Raw genomic sequence first — 19,226 nt, 5'->3', positions numbered from 1 at the left:
TCACTGCACCTGAGTAGTGACTGTAACGACACCTCTGTGCTCCAGGTGCTGTCCTCCACCAGTACTGACCGCTCCTTTCCAGCCCTGATTACCTCCTCACTACACGTTTCCTCTTTTCCCCACACTATGGAGTGCAATGAAGGCAGAAAAATAACCAGTGTAACCATTTGCATACAAAACTTGGCCCTAGCTGCCCAAAATGGACACAACAGGGAGGCAGCTAGCAGAATAAAATAAATATAACTAAAGATACAGCAGTGTCACACAGCACAGAGCGAGGGTCTGCTTACATTGGCCGTTGGGAATGAAGCGGCAGAGGGGAAGGAAGGGAGCGAAGTGCCATTTCAGTATAAAAAATAAGCATTCCCTCACGGAGCCAGCATTATTGCTCAACATGCTTAGCGGGTCCGGTCTGGCACTGAGGAGCGGAGGTGAAAGCCCGAAGGAGGGCACGTGTAAGGGCTCTGCACTGAGGAAGCTCATGGTGGCATCATCACCCCACCAGCCTGTAGGTATCTCCGGACAGCAGTACAGGAACAAGCCAACTAAATCCCCTTCTGCTGACAGGTCTCCCCTCAAAATACAATAACTTCAAGTTTAATAGAGTGGAAGATAGAACCAGATTCACCCAGAGGTCAAGATAAAAGCAGCTGGCACTGCCTGCTAGTGGCTGCCACTCAGTTCACGCTTGGCATAAATGTCCCAGGACCCCTTCAACATGGGGCAAAACATTCCGGACTAAAGCTACAAGCAGAGTGGTCAGGACATGTAAACAAAGCTGAACATCACCAGTGGATAGAATGTGTCCCTCCCCATGTCACATTCATTCCAGTCCTGTGGGATCCTTTCCTGGTCCTGTCACAGAGTCTCTGGCAGTGTCTTAAGGTCATAGATTCCCCCACTGCTCTACCGGGGGAAACTGATCCACTTCGCCAACCTCTGTGCTGGGCTGGTCTCCCAGTGTGAAGGTCAGTCTATATCTCAGCCTCACTTTCTCCTGCAGGAAAGACAAAACCCAAGAGCAACATGAGAACAGCTCCTTTCAGCTCTACAGAGAGCACAAGACTTCTGTTGCACACAGCAGGGGGAAGAGGGACAAGGTTAAGTTCAGGGAGTAGTTCAGCTATTTAGCAAACCGGAGTTACTTACCTCACAGTTTTTATACCACAAAAGCTTTATTGCTTAGCATGGAACAGTAGGAGAAAAGCATAAATGTGATAATAGTTTGCACATACGTAGCCAGCACCCATTGCTCAGCTGCTCTCCAGTAAGCCTGAAGAACGCTGCTGGAATAGTTCAACATTTTCAAGATTAAATTCCTCATCGTGTGGGGGAAGACTGAACAGCTCCTGCTCTGCAAAATTCCTAGTAAAACACTAAGCAGGAGATAGAACCAGTCCTTCAATGAGGGGATCTCCATGTCCCTCACAAAGTTTTTCAACAATCCACCAAACCTCTCTGACATTTATCCTTTTGTATCTCAAAGCTTTCAGCTGACACTTTAAGGATCCTTTTGCTGTAATTCTCAAGTAGTAACATCTAGATTTGTCAAATAATTAAAAGCTACTCCAGCATACAGCTCTGAGCTTTATGAAGCAGGCTACTTAAATGAGTAGCTACAGCAAGGAAAAATAGCTACACAGAAAAGAAAGTGTTAACCACATTGTTTCACTGGTCACAGGTACATCCTCAAAGAATAACGGAACAGACACAGTCCAACATTCGTCTGTTGGTTCAGGCCTGTCAGGCTATAGCCTCAACACAGCAAAAGTATTTCTACCGCACCAGCTAATTTGACATCAATCTAATTATCACCAAGGCCAGGCACTTCCAGTGCACAAGGGAGTCAGACAAGCTCCTGATACAGCTCTAATCACTACCCTTTAAAGCTAAGCCTTATATGGCTGTTGCCCTTTTGCTGGGAGAAATGTTCAGGTCCTTCTCATACCTTTCCTTGCTGACAACATCTGTTGGGGAAGAGCCTATATGTACAGCCTCCCTCCAGCCCTGAACAGAAACACCACCATTATGCAGTGACCACCTCTGGAGGGAAAGTTAGGAATAAACAGCCTTATCTGCTCAATTGTTTGGTGCAGCTCCCCTGCAGAATTTAGAATTACATTAAAGTTGTCTGACAAGGACAGGATAAATCCCACTGCCTCACTCACCTTCATAGGATTTGCCAGAAGCATGACTTGGGTGATGGCAGTAGGTGGCTGGATGGGATTGAATGGAGACAGCTCTGTGCCAGAGGGTGGTTGTAATTTCACTTTCATGGACTGCAAATGAAAAAGAAAGCACAACCTCAGGGATTATCTCCTACGCTGGGGACAATGAAAGATGCATGCACAGGCTGGGGAGATAACAGCACACATCCAAACTAAGGAGAATCAATCCACGTGTGAGGATGAGGAAACAAGAGCCATCCCTGCTTGAACAACACGATGGGAACAGGCAGACTGATAGACAGATCAGCCCAGAGTAAAAGCACTGGTCAGGGGAACACCAACAGCACCTTCCTATCCAAATTATCTCTGTCAGAGGTTGTAATGCAAACACCTTCACAATGGTAGGCAGAGCATAGCCCAGATTGGGGCAGTTTTCAAAACGCAAAGCTGTCCATCCAAAATTATCTAGGTGCAGTAAGACTAGAATGGAATATATTGTCAGATTTAGGACGTCTGTTAAAATACAACACTAACTACCTGCAGTTTTTGACTTATCCTCTTTAGTGTTTTCTGCCTCTGACAACCATCTTTATGTTCAGGAAACAGGCAGAGCACAGCCTACAGAAAGGCAGAAGCATGCTGTCCCAAGTCCCTGAGTTCATACCGAGGCCTTCCCAAATGCACAGTTTCATGTCGCCGTGGGCCTCAGCCACGCATCCCTACCTTCGGCACAGCAGCCTGCAGCACGATGTTCTTCACAGGAAGCGGGGCCGTGTTCAGCATTGAGACTACCACAACTAGCACATCTGACCTTCCCGGCGGGCACTCCCTGGCAAAGTGCAAGAGGATTCGGAAGCCGTTCTTGTCATAGGCTGTCACCGGGAGAGCACTGCCTGCCGCAGAGAGAGAAGGGGAGAGGAATGCAGGTTTATGCTACAGAAGACAATCTGTAGCAGCATTAGACAATCTGGGACATGTCATCCTTTCTCTCTACTTCATAAACTTTGTCAAGAAGCTTTGCTTTCAAAAAACGTTCAGAGAAAGGTGAAAAACCTGAGATACTTACTGGGTTTAATGGATTCCAAGGGAACATGGACATTGGCCAAAGAAATTTCAGGTGCTTTCATGGGACTGCCTTGCTGCTGGAATGATGCCGGCTGGAAGAGAGGACTTCCTGAGCCAGCAGTGCAGCTGCTTGGGAAAGGAATTGGAGGGGCTCCAGGGGCTGTGGCTGGCAGCCCTGCAGGTGCTATTAATGGGGCAGAGGTGACAGTGGTTGGCAAAGTAACCCCAGGGATCACCGAGGGAGTTGCCACGCCTTGGGCAGCAGTCCTGCAAGAGACAGAAAAAACATGGGAAATTGACCTGAAAGTGAAGCAGACATTTCGCCACAAACCCAGAGATAACCGCAGACCACGAAGGCGAAGCAGTGGCCTGGAGCTGGGCTGCAATCTGTGACTCAGTACGGTCTCATGTAAGGAGAGCTATGAGCAAAGTGGTGGTGGTAGGGTTAGGCACAACTTCTCTAAGAAGAAAGCAGAGTCCCACCTTCGCAAAGGCAGGCAAGGCTAAGATGAGCAAAGGCCTCTGTACCTTAGCAGCCTGTTCAACTTTACGCCGCCCATTTGTATCGGGCAACAGCACAACTGTTGTGCTCTACCTAGTAATGCCTGCCTTCCCCTCCCAGAGGCATGACCCTTGTATTAGTCTGTAAACTTAAACCCTCTGAGAAGAAAAATTCCAATCATGCATTTCTACCAAACCAGAGTTGCAAGTCTGCCTCTGAACTTGACGCTGCAGTAAGCTTGGCTTTCTAACCGCAGAGACAATGCGAAGTCCAGGACTTTTAGTTACCCTCTGGCTTCTTCAAGGAGTTGTCCCAATGCATCCATCTTATGTGACATATTGCTCCCCACAGAAGAGCTGAAGTACCCAGGAGCAGCTGGAATAGTCTTAGGAGGCCCTGCAGGGGCAGCCGGTCCAGCAGAGAATACAAATGGTGTTGAGTTTGGTGCTGGGATGCTGGGAGCAGTCTGAGAAGCTGTGAAAGCAGAGGGCAGAGTCACTGATGTTCCACATGTGGTCTGTGATGTGTGATGGAGAAGAGGGTTCCCTGCAGGGTTGCAAGCTACAGTCACCATCTTCGGATTAAAGAAATCCAGGTCCAACTGGTCATTCTGAAAGAGAGGACAAGTAGATGCTCTAACTCACTACTACCCCCCGTTGTAGACATGGCACTGTTACAGAGGGAGATAGATTTACCGCAAAAACAGGTGCTGGGTGGCAAGCAGCAAAGTCTGTGGCCTATGTCAGGACTACATCTGATCTGTAATTTAAGCAAAGGAAGTGCTAACGTCATGAGGGACAGATGGGAAACTGAGAAATCCAGGTTTGGGGATATCTACTCTGTTTAGACACAGTTATCCCAGACTTCAGGGCTATGCCAGCCTTCCCCTCAGGAACAGCTGCCCCTCTGCCTGTATGTGTGATCACGTTTCTGCAGGTGACGGAGTATGTCCTGAGATCTCCCACAATGACAACCCTTCCTCCTCTTCCCCCCCACCCCGAGACCCTCCCTTGTACCTCAAACATGCTCCACTGGTTGTTTTCTGAGGTCTCCTTCACTGCTGCAGGGGGTGGGTCATTCAGGCCTGAAAGAAAAAACAGCAAGTAGGTGACTGGAGAAGAAAATGAGTTAGGTGTCATCCCGTGGCAATTGTTTCAGTACCATCAAACTACTTGATTCAGCTCTGCCAGGGCCCAGGAACCTGATGAAAGACTGAAATGGGCTGCAACTCCATCATGAAGAAAAGAGACTGACAGCATCAGTAGCTGACAGTCACCCCCTGCACACAGCTCTTCTAACCCTGCCTGATTTGCAGCGTCTACTGCTGCTCATATCCGGGCTCCACAGGCAGGCGTTCTGCAGGCTCCTATATACAACTCCTCTAAGGCACCTTGCTCTTTAGCACAGCCACAAAGTCAGAGGTGAAATCTGCACCAAACTGCAGCCTGCACGTCCAGCACATACAAGCACCTACCAAGATCAGACTGCAATTACACTCAACAGTTATTTCACTTGCAGCCTACTCTGGGAAGATCAATTTTTAATACTGACTCACTGACCAGGTCTTATATTCAGGATGATGCAAGGGAGTGTCCCCTGGACTTCTCTAGAAACCAAAGGCATCTCATGCTCCTTTTAGGCATGCCATATGCGCAGCCTGCCCTCACACTCACGCTGGAGGAAGAAAGCAGTCTTTGTTAGGCATGGATTGAGTAGCCCTTTTCTGCGGGCCCTCAGTGTCTTACCTAAGCACAGAAGTTCCTCATCCAGCAAGGAGAGGGAGTTGGCTGTGCTGCTCTGCTGAGCGGGTGCAGCTTCCACCTGGCTAGAGGAACTGCTCCGCAATGGTGTGAACATCTGGGGAGGAGGTGGGAGAATGGGGATTTCTGCTGGGGCTGGGGCTGTGGGGGCTGGCGTCAGGGTGGTGGGTGGCATTGGAGGTGGCGGGGTGCTGGTGACATCCAATCCGGCAAGGTCAATGAGGGTGTTGAGATTACTTGTGGAGTTACTCCCTGCAGCGGACAGGAGAAGAGCACTACTAGGAAAGAAGGCAAAAGGCTCAGAGCAAACCCAATGTACAGAAGAAATTATCAACGAGATGGTTTAGGTAACACAGATCCTCATTTAATCATGGCTTATGGCTCTTTTTAACAGAGAAAGCCCACATGATCTCCACCTAACCATTTGCTGTCCACAAGCTACTTCAATCAACCCAGACACTTAGGAAATTTCTTTATGAAAAGCAACACCTGCTCCAAACTTTGCTCCTTCTCCAGTGCTTCCTGTATCATAATTTGTAATCTTTTCAAAAACTTTTGACCTCAGATCAGGCTTTGGGAGAGCCTACAGAATTACAATAAACAACAGCTACCACAGAGTTAGAGAGCTGAGGAAAATTCATACAGTCTTTATATCTTTATATTTAGGACAGTCTTGTCTCAGTAAGATTCTGTCAGGCAGCATTATGCATTCCTCTGCTGCTCTTCACGCAGAATTGTTTAAGTGACTTCCAAATGGTAGTTCTGCCACACACATGTCCAGAGCTTTCAGTGGTGAAGCTGAAGTGTAAAGTGGGCAACTGGCCTAAATTCACAAATGGAATTGCTGGCAAAGCCAGGAACGGGACCCCTGGCCTGGCTCCCACTCTCCTGCTCTTGCCTTTTGATAAAATCATCTTCTTCTTACATGTTACCATTAAGAAACAGGACAAATATGGAGAAGAAAATATACGAGAACTTCTAGCCACACAAACTGTTCAGATGCAGGTTTGCTACTGATGTTATCAAAGGTTTCAATAATATGGAATGAGCAATGCAAAATGCAAAGCTTGCAGCACTGTTGCTCATGTCCAGAATTGTTTATCAACCACTTAGGAGCTGTCTTGTCTCCCTCTGATTCACAAACTGATGGCCACAAGAACCTTCAATAGCCTACTTTACCACAATTAATAGGAAACCCTGTCCAAAAGACTTAGAATTGCAGGATTCAAAAATGACACAGTTGGCTTCCCAGGAACTCACCTTCCACTACAGACATCACAGGGAGATCCACTTCACCATTGATCACTTGCCCCTCTATTATTTTTTTATAGGAATTTATCACACGGGATAAATTGTCACTGGCCTGCAGAATATCCCCTACATGCAAGAAAGACAAAAACAACCTCCAAGACTTCAGTCACTTTGCTCCCACTAATGCTGAGTACTCAGTTATCAACTAAATAATCAGCAAGAAAAAACATAATTATTTGGCTATGAGCTCCATTACTCTCTATCTTTGCCATGCTTCTCTAAGCAATACCCTGATCTTTCTAGGTCCATGCACATTACAGTAACAATGAAAAAATGAGTCCAAGGCTTTGTTCCCCACAGCAACTCCCTTCCCCTTCCAAAGCAGCAGCTGTCCCCCATTATCGCACCCAGCCTCCCTGACCACAAACTCCACTGTCAAGTCCTTGCCTGAATTTAAATGATAAGCATAAAGAAGCAAAGATCCTGTCTTTTATCTGTTTGCTCAAAGCAAAGTGCATCCACAGTGAAGAGGCGTCTTTACAGCAGTCATTCCCTTGCTGAACCCTTGCACAGTCACAGGTCACAAAAGCAATTAAAAAATGAGACGTGTAGCTGAGTTTACCCAAACTGCTGTCATTATCCTCTGTCTCACTGGCCAGCTTGAATAACGTCCGTCTTTTGGTTTCACACCGTTCATAGAGCTCCTAGGAAGACACATTAGGACAAAGGGTTTCATCAGCCAGGAGCCACTGTCAGCAATACCAGTCAGCACACAATGACTCCCCAGGCGTGCTGGAAAGTCCGGACTAGAGAAACCAGTCTCTCTGTGCTGAACGTGCTAGTGTGGTTAGACAACCAAGATCCCCTGTCCCTGCCCTATTAACAGAGCAGTGAAGCATTACATCAGCCTGGCAGCCTAAACACAACCTGCATTTTCAGCACATCTCTCAGTCCTCCCTCACACCAGCACTTATGGCCAGCTCTAGCCTAAAAAAGATGTTCATTCCTTGTATTACAGTTGTCGCTAAAAGCCCGAGGAAGAGCAGAATTGTGCTTCAACTATTATGCTTCAGTTATGCCGCAACCACTACTCAGAGAGTGCAACCGGACAGAAGAAAGGCAGCAAGAAGGAAATGTTTCACCAGTTTCTTATGCTTCTTACCATCATTTCAGGAGCTTCTTGTTAAAAATGAGTAGTTTTAACTTTTTAAATTAGATAATGTGCAACTCTTCAAGGCCCTGGGCCTACCCAGCCATCCCCGGTGGCTCTTTTGATTTTTACCTTCTTCATGTTCTCCCAACCTTGTAACACTAGCTAAAACTCTTCCTTTGAAGGGGAGGACATATTTTCTGCCCCGTTCAGCCTTTAGTTTATCCATCCACAGTGCTCTAAGGGACAGCTATGCTCTGCAATCAGCGTGTCCTAATAGGTGCAACAATTACGAACTGCAGTTTCTTGATTCTACCATGCTGTTTCCCAACTATGGGGAACAGCTGTACCTCACCTCAAGCATGTGCAAAACTGAGCTATTACCCACGGAGTCCTTTGGTGAAAGGTGTTAAAAACATGGTTATTTTCTTTCCTGCTGTTTCCAACAACTGCTCTTGTTTCTTGCCACCACTCTCCATTTTACTGCCCTGTTTGTAATCCTCTGCAAAACTCAAGTCTGTAGGAAGAAAGGACTGACTCCAGAATTTCTGGGAAGAAGGAGCAGCTCAGGCCCACCTTCATGAGCTCCCTATCGGCCTCTGATGAGTCCTCTTTGCTGTAATGAACCAACATCTCATTCAGCAGCTTCACGTTGTTATTTACTTCCTCCAGCGTGTGCATGCGTTTTGTCACTTTTTGAATCCGAGCCTCATCCTTCAAGGTGCAAAACACAGACATAAAAAGTGAGTTTCCCTGTAAAGGTCCACGGTATCGCAACAGCAGGCATTACCTGTAAATCATGTCAAGTAATATCTATTTAAAGTTAAGCTACAGGGAAAAAACAAAACAAACCCTCTCCACTCACGTGAAGCTTTGCTTGTTTTATTATCTTTTCACCACCATTCTGAAATGATAGAAAACCCCATATTTCCAAAAAGTTTCATTAAATAGACTTTAATGTATAATTATACCACTAAAAATAGAAAAGTTCCCAAAAGTTCCTTTCTGACCTTTTCAGAAGATTTTTTTTTTATGGTCACTTGATGCCATTTTACAAAAAAGATGTGTTTAAAGCAAAACTTTTACTAGGAACAACAAGCACTCTCTGGTAGAAAATGTCCACCCATCTCTGATTTGAGATTCCAGCTAAAGATGTAGGAGAGTCTGCCCTGGGGACAAGAGAAGCTTGAATGGAAACATTTCAGTAACCTATACATCCTCTTCAGTCTAGAAGCTATTCTTTTTTTTCCCAGAATCACAGGGAGTCATTTCCTGGACTCCAGAGTTTCTAATGAATGCCATGGGTGGATGCATCACAGCTCTACAAACAGGAAGGTGTTTCCATGAAGCCTGCTTGGGAGAAGACCCAGTCCAATGACTCAGTCCTCAGTATCCAGGGATGGTACTCCGATGTTCCCACCAAACCCTGACGTGAAATAGCATCTTGAGCGATGAGAACGTAATTACAACAAGTGGCATTCAATCCGTGCCCCTTCTTGCCCTGTCCTCAACCAGAGACACCAACTGCAGGCAATTTTTGCGATACAAAGTCTCCCACTTGCAAGCTAGAGTCAAAATTACAACACACTCATAACACACAGAGCCCTACTAAGTCATCAGATGGCACCTCCTTTATGCCAGTAACCCCAGGGACTAGATGCAAGTTAGCAGTGTTAGAGGTTTTAAAAAATAACAAAAGGCTGGATGTCACTGATGGTCAGTCCCATTCAGTCGCCACAACTTAACTAAGGAATGTACTGACAGAATGCTCCTGGAGCCTGAAAAACCCAGGTTCTGCCATTCACATGATCCTAAAGCTCTCCACCATTTTGAAGTCAAATTACTTAAAACCTGGAAAGCAGACTGCTGACTGGGACCAATCCTACAGGAATTTCTTACCTCTTTTACCATGGATTTTATAAGCTTGTTGGCCTCTTGCAAGTCATCTGGGTTTTTGCTTTTCAGCAGTTTGGCTAGAAGCTGTAAAACAAGAAGAGGATATTCAAGAAATAAATAAAGACCCTTTGGCAAAGGGAAGCAGCGAAAGGAATCTAAGTGAACAATTCAGGGGAAAAAGAGATACAGCCCACTATCACAAAGCTGACACTGCTTTCATAGTTACAGTGACTTCAGCAGGAGTCATTTATGGTTTATTATTTTATGTGAGTTGCTGCATTCTTGCTTCTACACAGGACATATACTGTGAAATCTCAGAGACCTCTGACACTAGATAGTTATTCCTCCCATACATAGTTTTTGCTCCTGTGTGTGAAACATTCTCTGCCTTCTCTTACTACAGCAGGATGGCACCTGAACCAGGAATAACCTCATAATGGTAACACAGACAAGGCCTTAACTGAACTTCAGGCTAGGTAGGTGGACAAAGCAATGAGTTCCATGAAAATTCACACACCATCCCAAAAATAAAAGCAAAATTAGTATACTTGACTTATTCTAAATGTGCACCGAGTAATCATTTTTCATTAGTGATTATAATACAAGTCTTCGCTATACCTTGGATTTCTCCTCATCATCAAACACAGGGTTTTTGGGACGAGGCGGTGGAGAAGGAATCAGGGTTCTGTCTGCAGGAATCACAGGATCAGACGTAACAATCCCTGAAAGCAGAAAGGGGACCAACGTGGATTTGCACACACAGTCACACCAGGCAGTGTACCCAGTTATTCACAGGCTGCTAGCAAAGTGAACACGCAGCCAATCTGTCCGTTGATACTAGCATGCTGTTCTAATGAATATAGGATCAAAACCACTGAGCATGCTAGCTGGAAAAACAAAGTTTTCTTTGATAAAGGCCAAAACCCCAGCAAATGTGCTGCCATGTCCGTATTGCTCCTCTAATAGCTCAGTATAATCAATAACTCTCTACTATTTGTCTTTCCCCCTTTCACTTTAGCTGTTGAACCACTAAGTGAAGTCCCAGACAACCCAGCTTTGTGCAAACTCAAGGGCATGACATCTGTCTGTATAAATGAGCTGAGCAGGAAAGCAGACAGCAATGCAAAATGGGGTAATGGAACAGGATCCGAACCACAAGTGGGGAAAGAGCTAAGCTCCCTGCATTGTCAAGTCCTTAGATTTGTGCTCTACCTCAAGAATTTTCCTGGAACCAACTTTTCTTGTGTTGAAGCCACATGCTTCTGAGCTGAGCTTTTTTCACTGTGCCTACACAAGAAATTTGTATCAGTTGAACTAAAGGCACAATTGTAAAGCGATCTAGTTAAAAAAAAAAAACCACAAAAGGCTGCATGGAGGCTCTGATTTCACTTTAGATTAGACTTGTTCAAATCATCTAATAACTAGTTCCAGAAAAACTCAAAAAAAGACCCTGCAAACCAAAACAGAAGTATTTGCAAGGTGTTAAACTAATCAACCCAGCCCAAGGCATTTAAATATAACGAGAAGTTTTTCAGGGAATTTCTCCCTTGTCCTCTCTCCCCTCAGAGCTTGCCTTGACCCCATGTAATTAGTAGCTGTGTATTTTGTGACACTCCTGCTTAAAGCACGGACTGGAGAGAATGCATGAGCGAGCAGCTGACTTTCTACCTTGTCTCTTCAGCATGTAGTAGGCATCCTTGATTTTGGATTCTTCTGGCAATGCCACTGTCCAACTATACAGCAATTCAATGACTTTGGTCTTCACCTTCTCCGAGACTCGGTCTCCCAGGTACTAAGAGTGGAAAAAAGATGTAAATTCTCCAGATTCTTCATTTTTTCTTAAAAATAAAGCCCAAACCCAGAGAATGGAAGTTCAGTGATATACATTAAAAGGTATATAATCCAAGTTCCAAGATGACCTAAGATACATCTTATTAAGAGGAAAAAATGCTCCTCTAATATATTTGAAATTACAGTGAAGAGAAGCTTTGTGATTATCTTCAGCAAAAGAAAAAGTGGTTATTCTGTTGGTTTCAGGATTCTGCTATTTAAAAATTACAGCAACACAGATAACCTCCCCTGTCTTATGGGAAAGAATCTGGAAATACTCTGCTGCATCAATCATGCCATGGGCTGCCTCCGTCTATTTTTCGCCACGTTAAACTAATCATGAATGTTGAGGGACTTAGCCAGGCATGCTTTACACAGCAAGTTGGCAGCAGAGTGAGGACCAGAGCTCTATGGTGTGTTGCCAAGCCTCTTGTTTTATCATCTTCATTAGACCTCTCTTCCACTGATGCTGGAGTTTTGTTTGTTTGTTAAAAAAACACAGCCCAAGCTTTAGAAGCCCTTGAGTTACATGAAGGATTAGAACAGTACAGAGACTATATACTCATGGTAAATAGGTACAACTTGCTGAGAAAAATAGTAAGCAGAGTATAAAACAAAAACCATAACAAAAAAACAGTTAGCTCACAAATGCTCTTGAGTATAGGCTAATAAATGCAATGAGCCAGACAGAGCACTGCAAACATTTTGGATGTTGCCTGTAGCTTATGGAGGCCAAACAAAAAGTAAATACAGCTATAAGGCTCAGGGACTAACCTTTGGAGACACAACTTTTATTAACTCGTTTAAAAAGCGAAACTTCCCTACTTCATTATGAAATCTTCTCCCACAATTCTTCATACAAGCTTCTAACACCTGCATTCAAGTAACAAAAACAGGGGCTGACATAAACACCAAAACCCTGCAATAACAGTGTAGCTGTGTTCTGCTTACAGGTGAACTGAAGGACTCGTGTCAGTGACACATGTATTCCTGTTCTCCAATACATGCATCAATCGCCAATCTTTAGGGGTGACACATCAAGACAGGCTGGTGTCCCACCCTCAGCCATGTATATATGGGTCTAAGTTATCTCACCATTAGGTCTCATAACAATGAACACAAATCTTGCCTGACGATAACAAACGAAAGCAGATAAAACTAAACCAGAGTTATTTCTGACTGCTCTATTGCTAATGAGCAATCTGGACACCGCAGCTACATAACTGTGCCCCCGCTCACTGTCCCTCCCAGCAGAGGGGAATCAGGGCATTCAGACCCAAAACGAGCCCCAGCCAACCCCACTGTCACACAGCATGCCCCCCTCATACTCCACACAGATGACATAAAATGATATACAACTGGATTTAAAAGGAGGGGTAAGGACTACCTACTGTCAAGGCTTGGACTGCTTCCCATTCCTGTGGCGACTGGATTTTATGAGCCAGGAGTCTCACAGCTATCTGTGGCCTGAAACAAAGCAGATCCCCATTACAAACAAAGCAGGCAAACACGCTGAAGGATTTTCAGACTTTCACAAATTCTGCTGTTTAAATGAGATGTCTTTCACAGAATTAAAAGGAAATGCCATTTAGTACTTTTTCTCTTTCCATCAGCGTACAAAGGCTAACAAGAAATGTTCAGGGCATCTTTGTAAGCCTGGGTGTTTGCACAAATGAAAGGACGCAAGGGCTGGCAGCAGCAATTCCAGATTCCTCCTTGGGAGGGGCCCAACAACTCCCAGTACAGTCCTCAGCCCAGGAAATCACTTCTCTTGCATCAGTTTCCTTTCTCCAGAAGAAAAGACTTCTTGCTTAGCTCACAGGAATGCTGTGACCCATGAGGTTTCCTCAGTTAAGCCTAGTAAAGATTTTAAAGGTGTGACGCCCCATCAGACACTAAGAGTTATAAGCCCATTTTACAGACTGTCAAACAGAATAGCTTTGGCTAGATGAGAACCCTGCAACTGCAGAAGCTGACATTAGAGGCAGATTCCAAATTCCCATTTTCCTAGTGCTCAGTCTGTGTATAAGCTGTGCTGTGTTTCACAGAAAAAAACCCCACACTTCACAGCATCGTGTTTCTTTTGTAGCCAGATCTTCCTTGCGATATCAGTATATACAAAAGAAAACACAAAAGTTTAATGATCAGATTATATATTTTAAACTGTGAATGTTAATTTATGAAGTCTAGAGCAGTTTGGGACACCCACCCTTCAAGTTCTTTGTTGATCTGGTCACAGAATCCGATGATGTATTCCCAATCTTCTTGCCTGTTAGATGGGTTAGTGGCTTTATCTTTGGCAAGGGAAAGAGAACATATTACCAATCAAGCAAAAGAAACAGTATAAAAGGTCACGCATTTCCTAGAAAAAAGTATTTGACAACCATTGCCAACTATAAAAAAGGGGAAAGAAGTTCACACATGGTATGTCTGTTCAGAGAAAAGGGTGTGTCCAACTTGAGACATCCAAATATCCAGCAAGAATCATTGCTTTCCAAAAAGCAGGTGCCAAATCTCAAGTACTTAGAAACACGCTATTTCCATATTCTAAATGAGAGCACAAGATAAAATATTTGAGCTCATTTTCTCTCTGCCTGAAATGCTATCTCTTTCTATTTGGTTATAACATTAAACTCCTTAAAGGCTAAACCCTCACCCTTTCTACACAGGAAATTATTTTTGTATTCCCTGGGAGTTTTGTAGAAGTACAAGCTGTGACATCAGATGTTTAATGCAAGTCATTTAGCATTAACACTTGTTTTTAGAGTGCCAGCTGATTTCTTACATGCCTTAGCATTTCTCCTGGGAATTATGAACTGAAATTTATTATTATATATTGAGTCGTTTTTGCAAGTAATAAACATTATAGCCTGTACCTGATCAGGGATTCAAATCCTATATGCTCAAACTGAGAGACCAATGCTCTACTGACTGGGCTACTCATGAAGGATCCTCCCTTGGGTACCAGGTCCTCACTTACTATACTGATTACAGAATACTGATGCTATCAGCATCTTTTTTTTTTGTTATGAATGCATCTTCTCCATGTATTCTACTTAACTCTGAGCACTGAATTTATAGTAGACAAGATTCCTGCTTTAACATAATTTTCCAGCCATGATGACTGGACATGATGATTTTTCTTTCTCGTAAGGGAAGAAACAATGCACCGTAGCTATATTTCATAAATTATTCCATGGATTGCATCTGCAGAGGTGAACCTCTTTGCCCGCTGCTGACTTTCATGGGACCCTAAGTAAGCAAAAGGTGGCAGCCAGGGAGGACTAACTGTAGGATTACATCTCGTTGTACTAGCTAAGCTACCAAGACATTTTTTGAACTCAAGAAATTCAAGGGAGGCTTAGTTTAAAACACAGCTGCTGCAGAGAGAAGCAACTGTTCAAAACATATGTGGCACTAAAACCTTATTACCACACTCACAACTGCTGAACACCCTGGAAGCATCATGAAACCGTGGACTTATAACAACCTAAAGTCTTTTCATGCAAGTCAAATGGCATTGTGCATGGTTCGGTGCTCCAAAGCACCTCTGCTGCTCTGTAGGCCTAGAAGAAAGAAACAAAGTTCTTGGCTGGAGTTAATGGAATTAATTTAATAAATACAGGAAGAGCACAAACAAGTAAAGACACTCAACAATGAACTATCTGTTGGTTGCACATCCTGAAATTAGGAAAGAGATCTGGTACAAACAGGAAGATGTAACCAACATTTCCCTGTCAAATGTTGTTTTTAAACCAGTTCCAAATATCTCCAAAGATTTCTTAGAATGACACTGGATTATTTCACACTCTCAGATTAATCTAATTTTTTGCACCAAAAGCTCTCACATAAAGATAGGACCGTCTCAGAAGGAGAAGAGAGATTACTGAAGGGAAGCTATGTTCCACATGAAGAAACTCCCTATTTCTAACATTTATAAAATCTCCATGTGAAACCCTAGTTCATAAAAGTTCATAAACGTGATCAGAAGTCCTGCTCTGGCTCTGGGGATTGATGTGTTTGCATGACACAACACAACAGCGCATATGGATACTTACTACCAATCTCAATACTGCCACATGAACACAGCACCCCAGACGAGCTAAATTACCTTGCTTAACCTTTTCAGGACATCCCTACATGAAGCTGCATGACGTCTGTCAAGGAATAACTTAAAATCTTCTATTTTTATGCAGAACGCTTAAAATATGGGCAGGGAGCTCCTCTGCACTGCCTTATAAATATGCTTCAACCCTTACATGAAAGCATTCACTCCAGGAAGGAGAGTTTAGTGCTCTGGAATACCAAATCCTTGGCTTTTCTGTTGAAATTGCCAACAAAGGCCCATCTGGTACCAGTTACGAAGTTTGCTTTCAGAAACACTTGTCCACCAGCTCCCATCCTGAAAACCCCATTTCACATTGGCAACCAAACGAATCTGAATTAGCAACCTGGGAAGAAAAGTCTCAGCACTACCCCAGACTTGCCACCATGTCTACCTTAGCTTTTGGACACGACATATAAAGTTGCTTCATACCTGACCTATGTGTCAGAGCCATTCACCCCTCAATCGCTCTGCTAAACCCTGAAACGCTAATGAGTCATCATTCAGATGTATCATTAGATATGAAACAAAGGTGATTATTTTCTCTATAGAGAAATGCCTGTTGGAACGCAGAGAACCACTGACTGGTAATGAATGCTCATGTTTTCCTGGGTTTACTCCTCTATTGAAATGAGACAAAAGCCATCCCATCAAAGGGTTTTTCCCAGGTCAGGCTTAGCATATGAACTGGGAATCCCCAGCCCAAGCATGTCAAGTCTAACAGTCGGATTCTGTTTGTATCCCTGGGAGGAGGAGGAGAATGCTGACCCATGACAATACAAGGGAAAAAGAAATTAAGACAATCAAAATATTTTCTCCATCTGCATCTATTACATAGCTGGACATTGCCTAAGCCTGACATGAGTGTGATACAATACGCTTCCTTTTGGATGCAGTAGAAAGGCAGCGCTAACGTCAAAGGATCCAACTGTGTTTGTACAACTGACATTATTTCTAACCTCCTCTTCTATTTCAGCTAAGTGCAGAAGAAGAGCCAGCCAGCAGACAGAGAACAGAAAGGATCACCTTCTCTCATCCCAGCTGCCTGAAATGAGGCAGGAGACCTGAAGATGCTCAATCATCACTGGCTGAAGTGCAGATCTTGCTGCAGTATTAGGACACGAGGATGATGTTACTTCATGGGTCTATGACTCCACCTGATGACAGAGGCAGGGCAGCATGGAAAGCTGCATACCACCGGTACAGAAAAAAAAAAGTCACTGGCAAGAAGAAATTCTCCTTCTTCCTGTGACTTGGAAGCTGGCTGTGCTGATGAGCAATTCTGGCCCTTCCCTTTAGTAAGGGCACCGCAGGTGCACGCCTACAAGGTTAGCATTAGACGCAGCACAGCTCTGTGATGGTTACAAGAAAAATAGCCTCAGGAGGCCTGGTGAAAGCACTCAGATGCACCAGCCCTTGCACTCTGCCTTCCTGGTCTGCATGATTCCTCCAGTTATTTACATACACTAAATGCTCTGTGCTCCTCTACAATGGGAGGAGCGATATAATCACACCAGCACAAACCACTGTAGCAGTGACCAGGCATAAATACATCCTCTTAAACGAGAAAGTAACACTCAAGCCTTAAAAAACGTGAACACCTCTGCAATCAGGCGCACTGCAACATTTCTTACAGTGAGTAAGGCCTTTGCAACACTACCCCTTAGCGTATGTTCTCTGGTGACAGAATATCCTACTGCTTGGCCAAGGGAGAAAACTTCTCTCCTAACTTCCACAATTAAAAAATAACCCCACAAAACAAACAGTCAGGAAGCTATACAACCAGGCTATACAACCTAAAATAGCCTTCCTACTAGAGATATTTTCACACACAAACTGAACTTGGTGAGTCAGTTCTCCTCAGAGAAAGATGAAAAGCAAGGGATGTGGGTGTTTCTTCATGTGTCTCACTGGCTACAATAAAAGATATTGACAAACTGTGGGAGTTCAGAGAAGGAGAGAAAACAGTAAGGGGACAGAAGGGATTGATCTAAATGAGAAGTAAGAGCTGAAAACATCATTTAGCCAGTAACTCCTATAACAGATCATGTTGTCAGGTATGCGTTTGAATTTTATGTAAAAAAAAAAAAAAAGAAGAACAAGAATTGTTTAATCTTGTTTATGGAAGGATAACTCCAAAAGGGTAACAGATTTTATACTCTAAGGTATTTATGGTAATGACCATCTTCTACTGTTTGCCTAGTGCCCAACTACTTAGGGATTTCACTCACTGCTGTAATCAAACAAATAACTATCAAAAAAAGGAAGAAAACCCTAGCAACAAGCTAACGGTGTGCAGGAGAGCCTCCCAGGGACAGCAGCAGGAGCCCTTGTGCATGGAATATATGAAAAACAACTACTGTTATGACTGATTCATTCAAGAATCACCTCTCAATCAGCCAGCGCTGGGTCAGGATCCTGCAGTGCCAGGTCCTGTACAGCCCAAAAGCCAGCCGACTCACAGGCAGCATGGACAGACAGACAACGAGGACATACTCAGCAAGGGCTGTGGATGAACAAGCCATGGTTTGTTTTCCTCCCCTCTCTTTAAGATTCTGTGATAAAAAATACTTTATCTTGACAAAGGATTTTTAAACATTCCAGTCTGTACGGAATGGAGATCTACAACTCGTACGCTGGAAACTGCAGCTAGGCATAAAGCAGAATTTGTCTGCTTTAAAATCATGGTTGTATAACACATGAATCCAATTTATTTGGGAAACCCCTACAGTTTCAACCTTGCAAACAGCACTAAGGCTGTACACTTACCTAACCAAAATCAAGGAGAGGGAAGAAGAGACAGCAGGAACAGACACGTATCATAAGACTTTTTGGCCAAAAAAAAACCCCAACAGCCTTGCAGGTGCTGAGCAAGGTGAGCTACACACCTACCCATTCCTCAGCCCTCCCAACAAGCGAATTAATTTAACGGACCCAAACCGCTGCTGTGCCCCTGCCACCACAGCTCTGCATCTCCCCGTCACTGACGCTGTCGCGACGAGGGCGCTGGACAGCAGGGCGGGCGGGCCAGTGGCAGGGACCACCGGGAAGAGGGGAGGCCTCAGCCCTTTCCGCGCGCCCCGGAGGGCGCATCCCCGCACAGGCGGAGGTCCCTGCGCCGGGGGAGCGTCCCCAGGGTGCTCAACTCCCCCACGCACACCCTCCCCTGGACGGCACCGCCGCGGCCCGCTCAGGAGCCACCGCCTCTCTGAGGGGAGCTACGGGGAAGGGCGGGAGGAGGACTGCCGTGAGGCGATGGGCAGGGCCCGGGTGGAGGGGCTGGGGCTGAGGGGGGCCGAGGCCGAGGGGAGCGGGTCTGGGAGACTGGGGGACCCTGAGGCTGAGGAGAGCGGTGCTGAGGGCCGGGGGGGTGCCGCAGGGTACTCACTCAGCCACGACTCTAGGCTCTCCCCTTCCGCCTCCGCCATGTTGCCGGCCCGGCCCGGCCCGAGGCCCCGCCCCGGCCGCGCGAGAGCCGAGCGGGGGAGGGCGGGGCCGG

The 19,226-nt window shown here is 45.0% G+C and overlaps 1 protein-coding gene across 1 annotated transcript; it reads right to left on the bottom strand.

Moving 5' to 3' along the window:
- Window positions 1-886: 886 nt before the first annotated feature.
- Window positions 887-19,155, bottom strand: GGA3 (golgi associated, gamma adaptin ear containing, ARF binding protein 3; the record flags this gene model as incomplete). The annotated part of the gene is made up of 17 exons (XM_082008094.1): window positions 887-997; window positions 2,169-2,279; window positions 2,892-3,061; window positions 3,235-3,500; window positions 4,023-4,345; window positions 4,752-4,819; window positions 5,481-5,747; window positions 6,756-6,872; window positions 7,369-7,450; window positions 8,473-8,610; window positions 9,796-9,876; window positions 10,411-10,514; window positions 11,461-11,584; window positions 12,397-12,495; window positions 13,014-13,089; window positions 13,832-13,916; window positions 19,116-19,155. The coding sequence occupies 17 exons, from the start codon at window positions 19,153-19,155 to the stop codon at window positions 887-889; spliced, it is 2,262 nt and encodes a 753-aa protein (XP_081864220.1).
- Between the last annotated feature and the right edge of the window lie 71 nt (window positions 19,156-19,226).

Source organism: Phaethon aethereus (genome assembly GCF_964289735.1).
Source record: "Phaethon aethereus genome assembly, chromosome: 18".
Taxonomy (NCBI): domain Eukaryota; kingdom Metazoa; phylum Chordata; class Aves; order Phaethontiformes; family Phaethontidae; genus Phaethon; species Phaethon aethereus.
The sequence above is the reverse complement of the archived record's forward strand: the minus strand, read 5'-3'. Positions and strand labels throughout refer to the sequence as shown.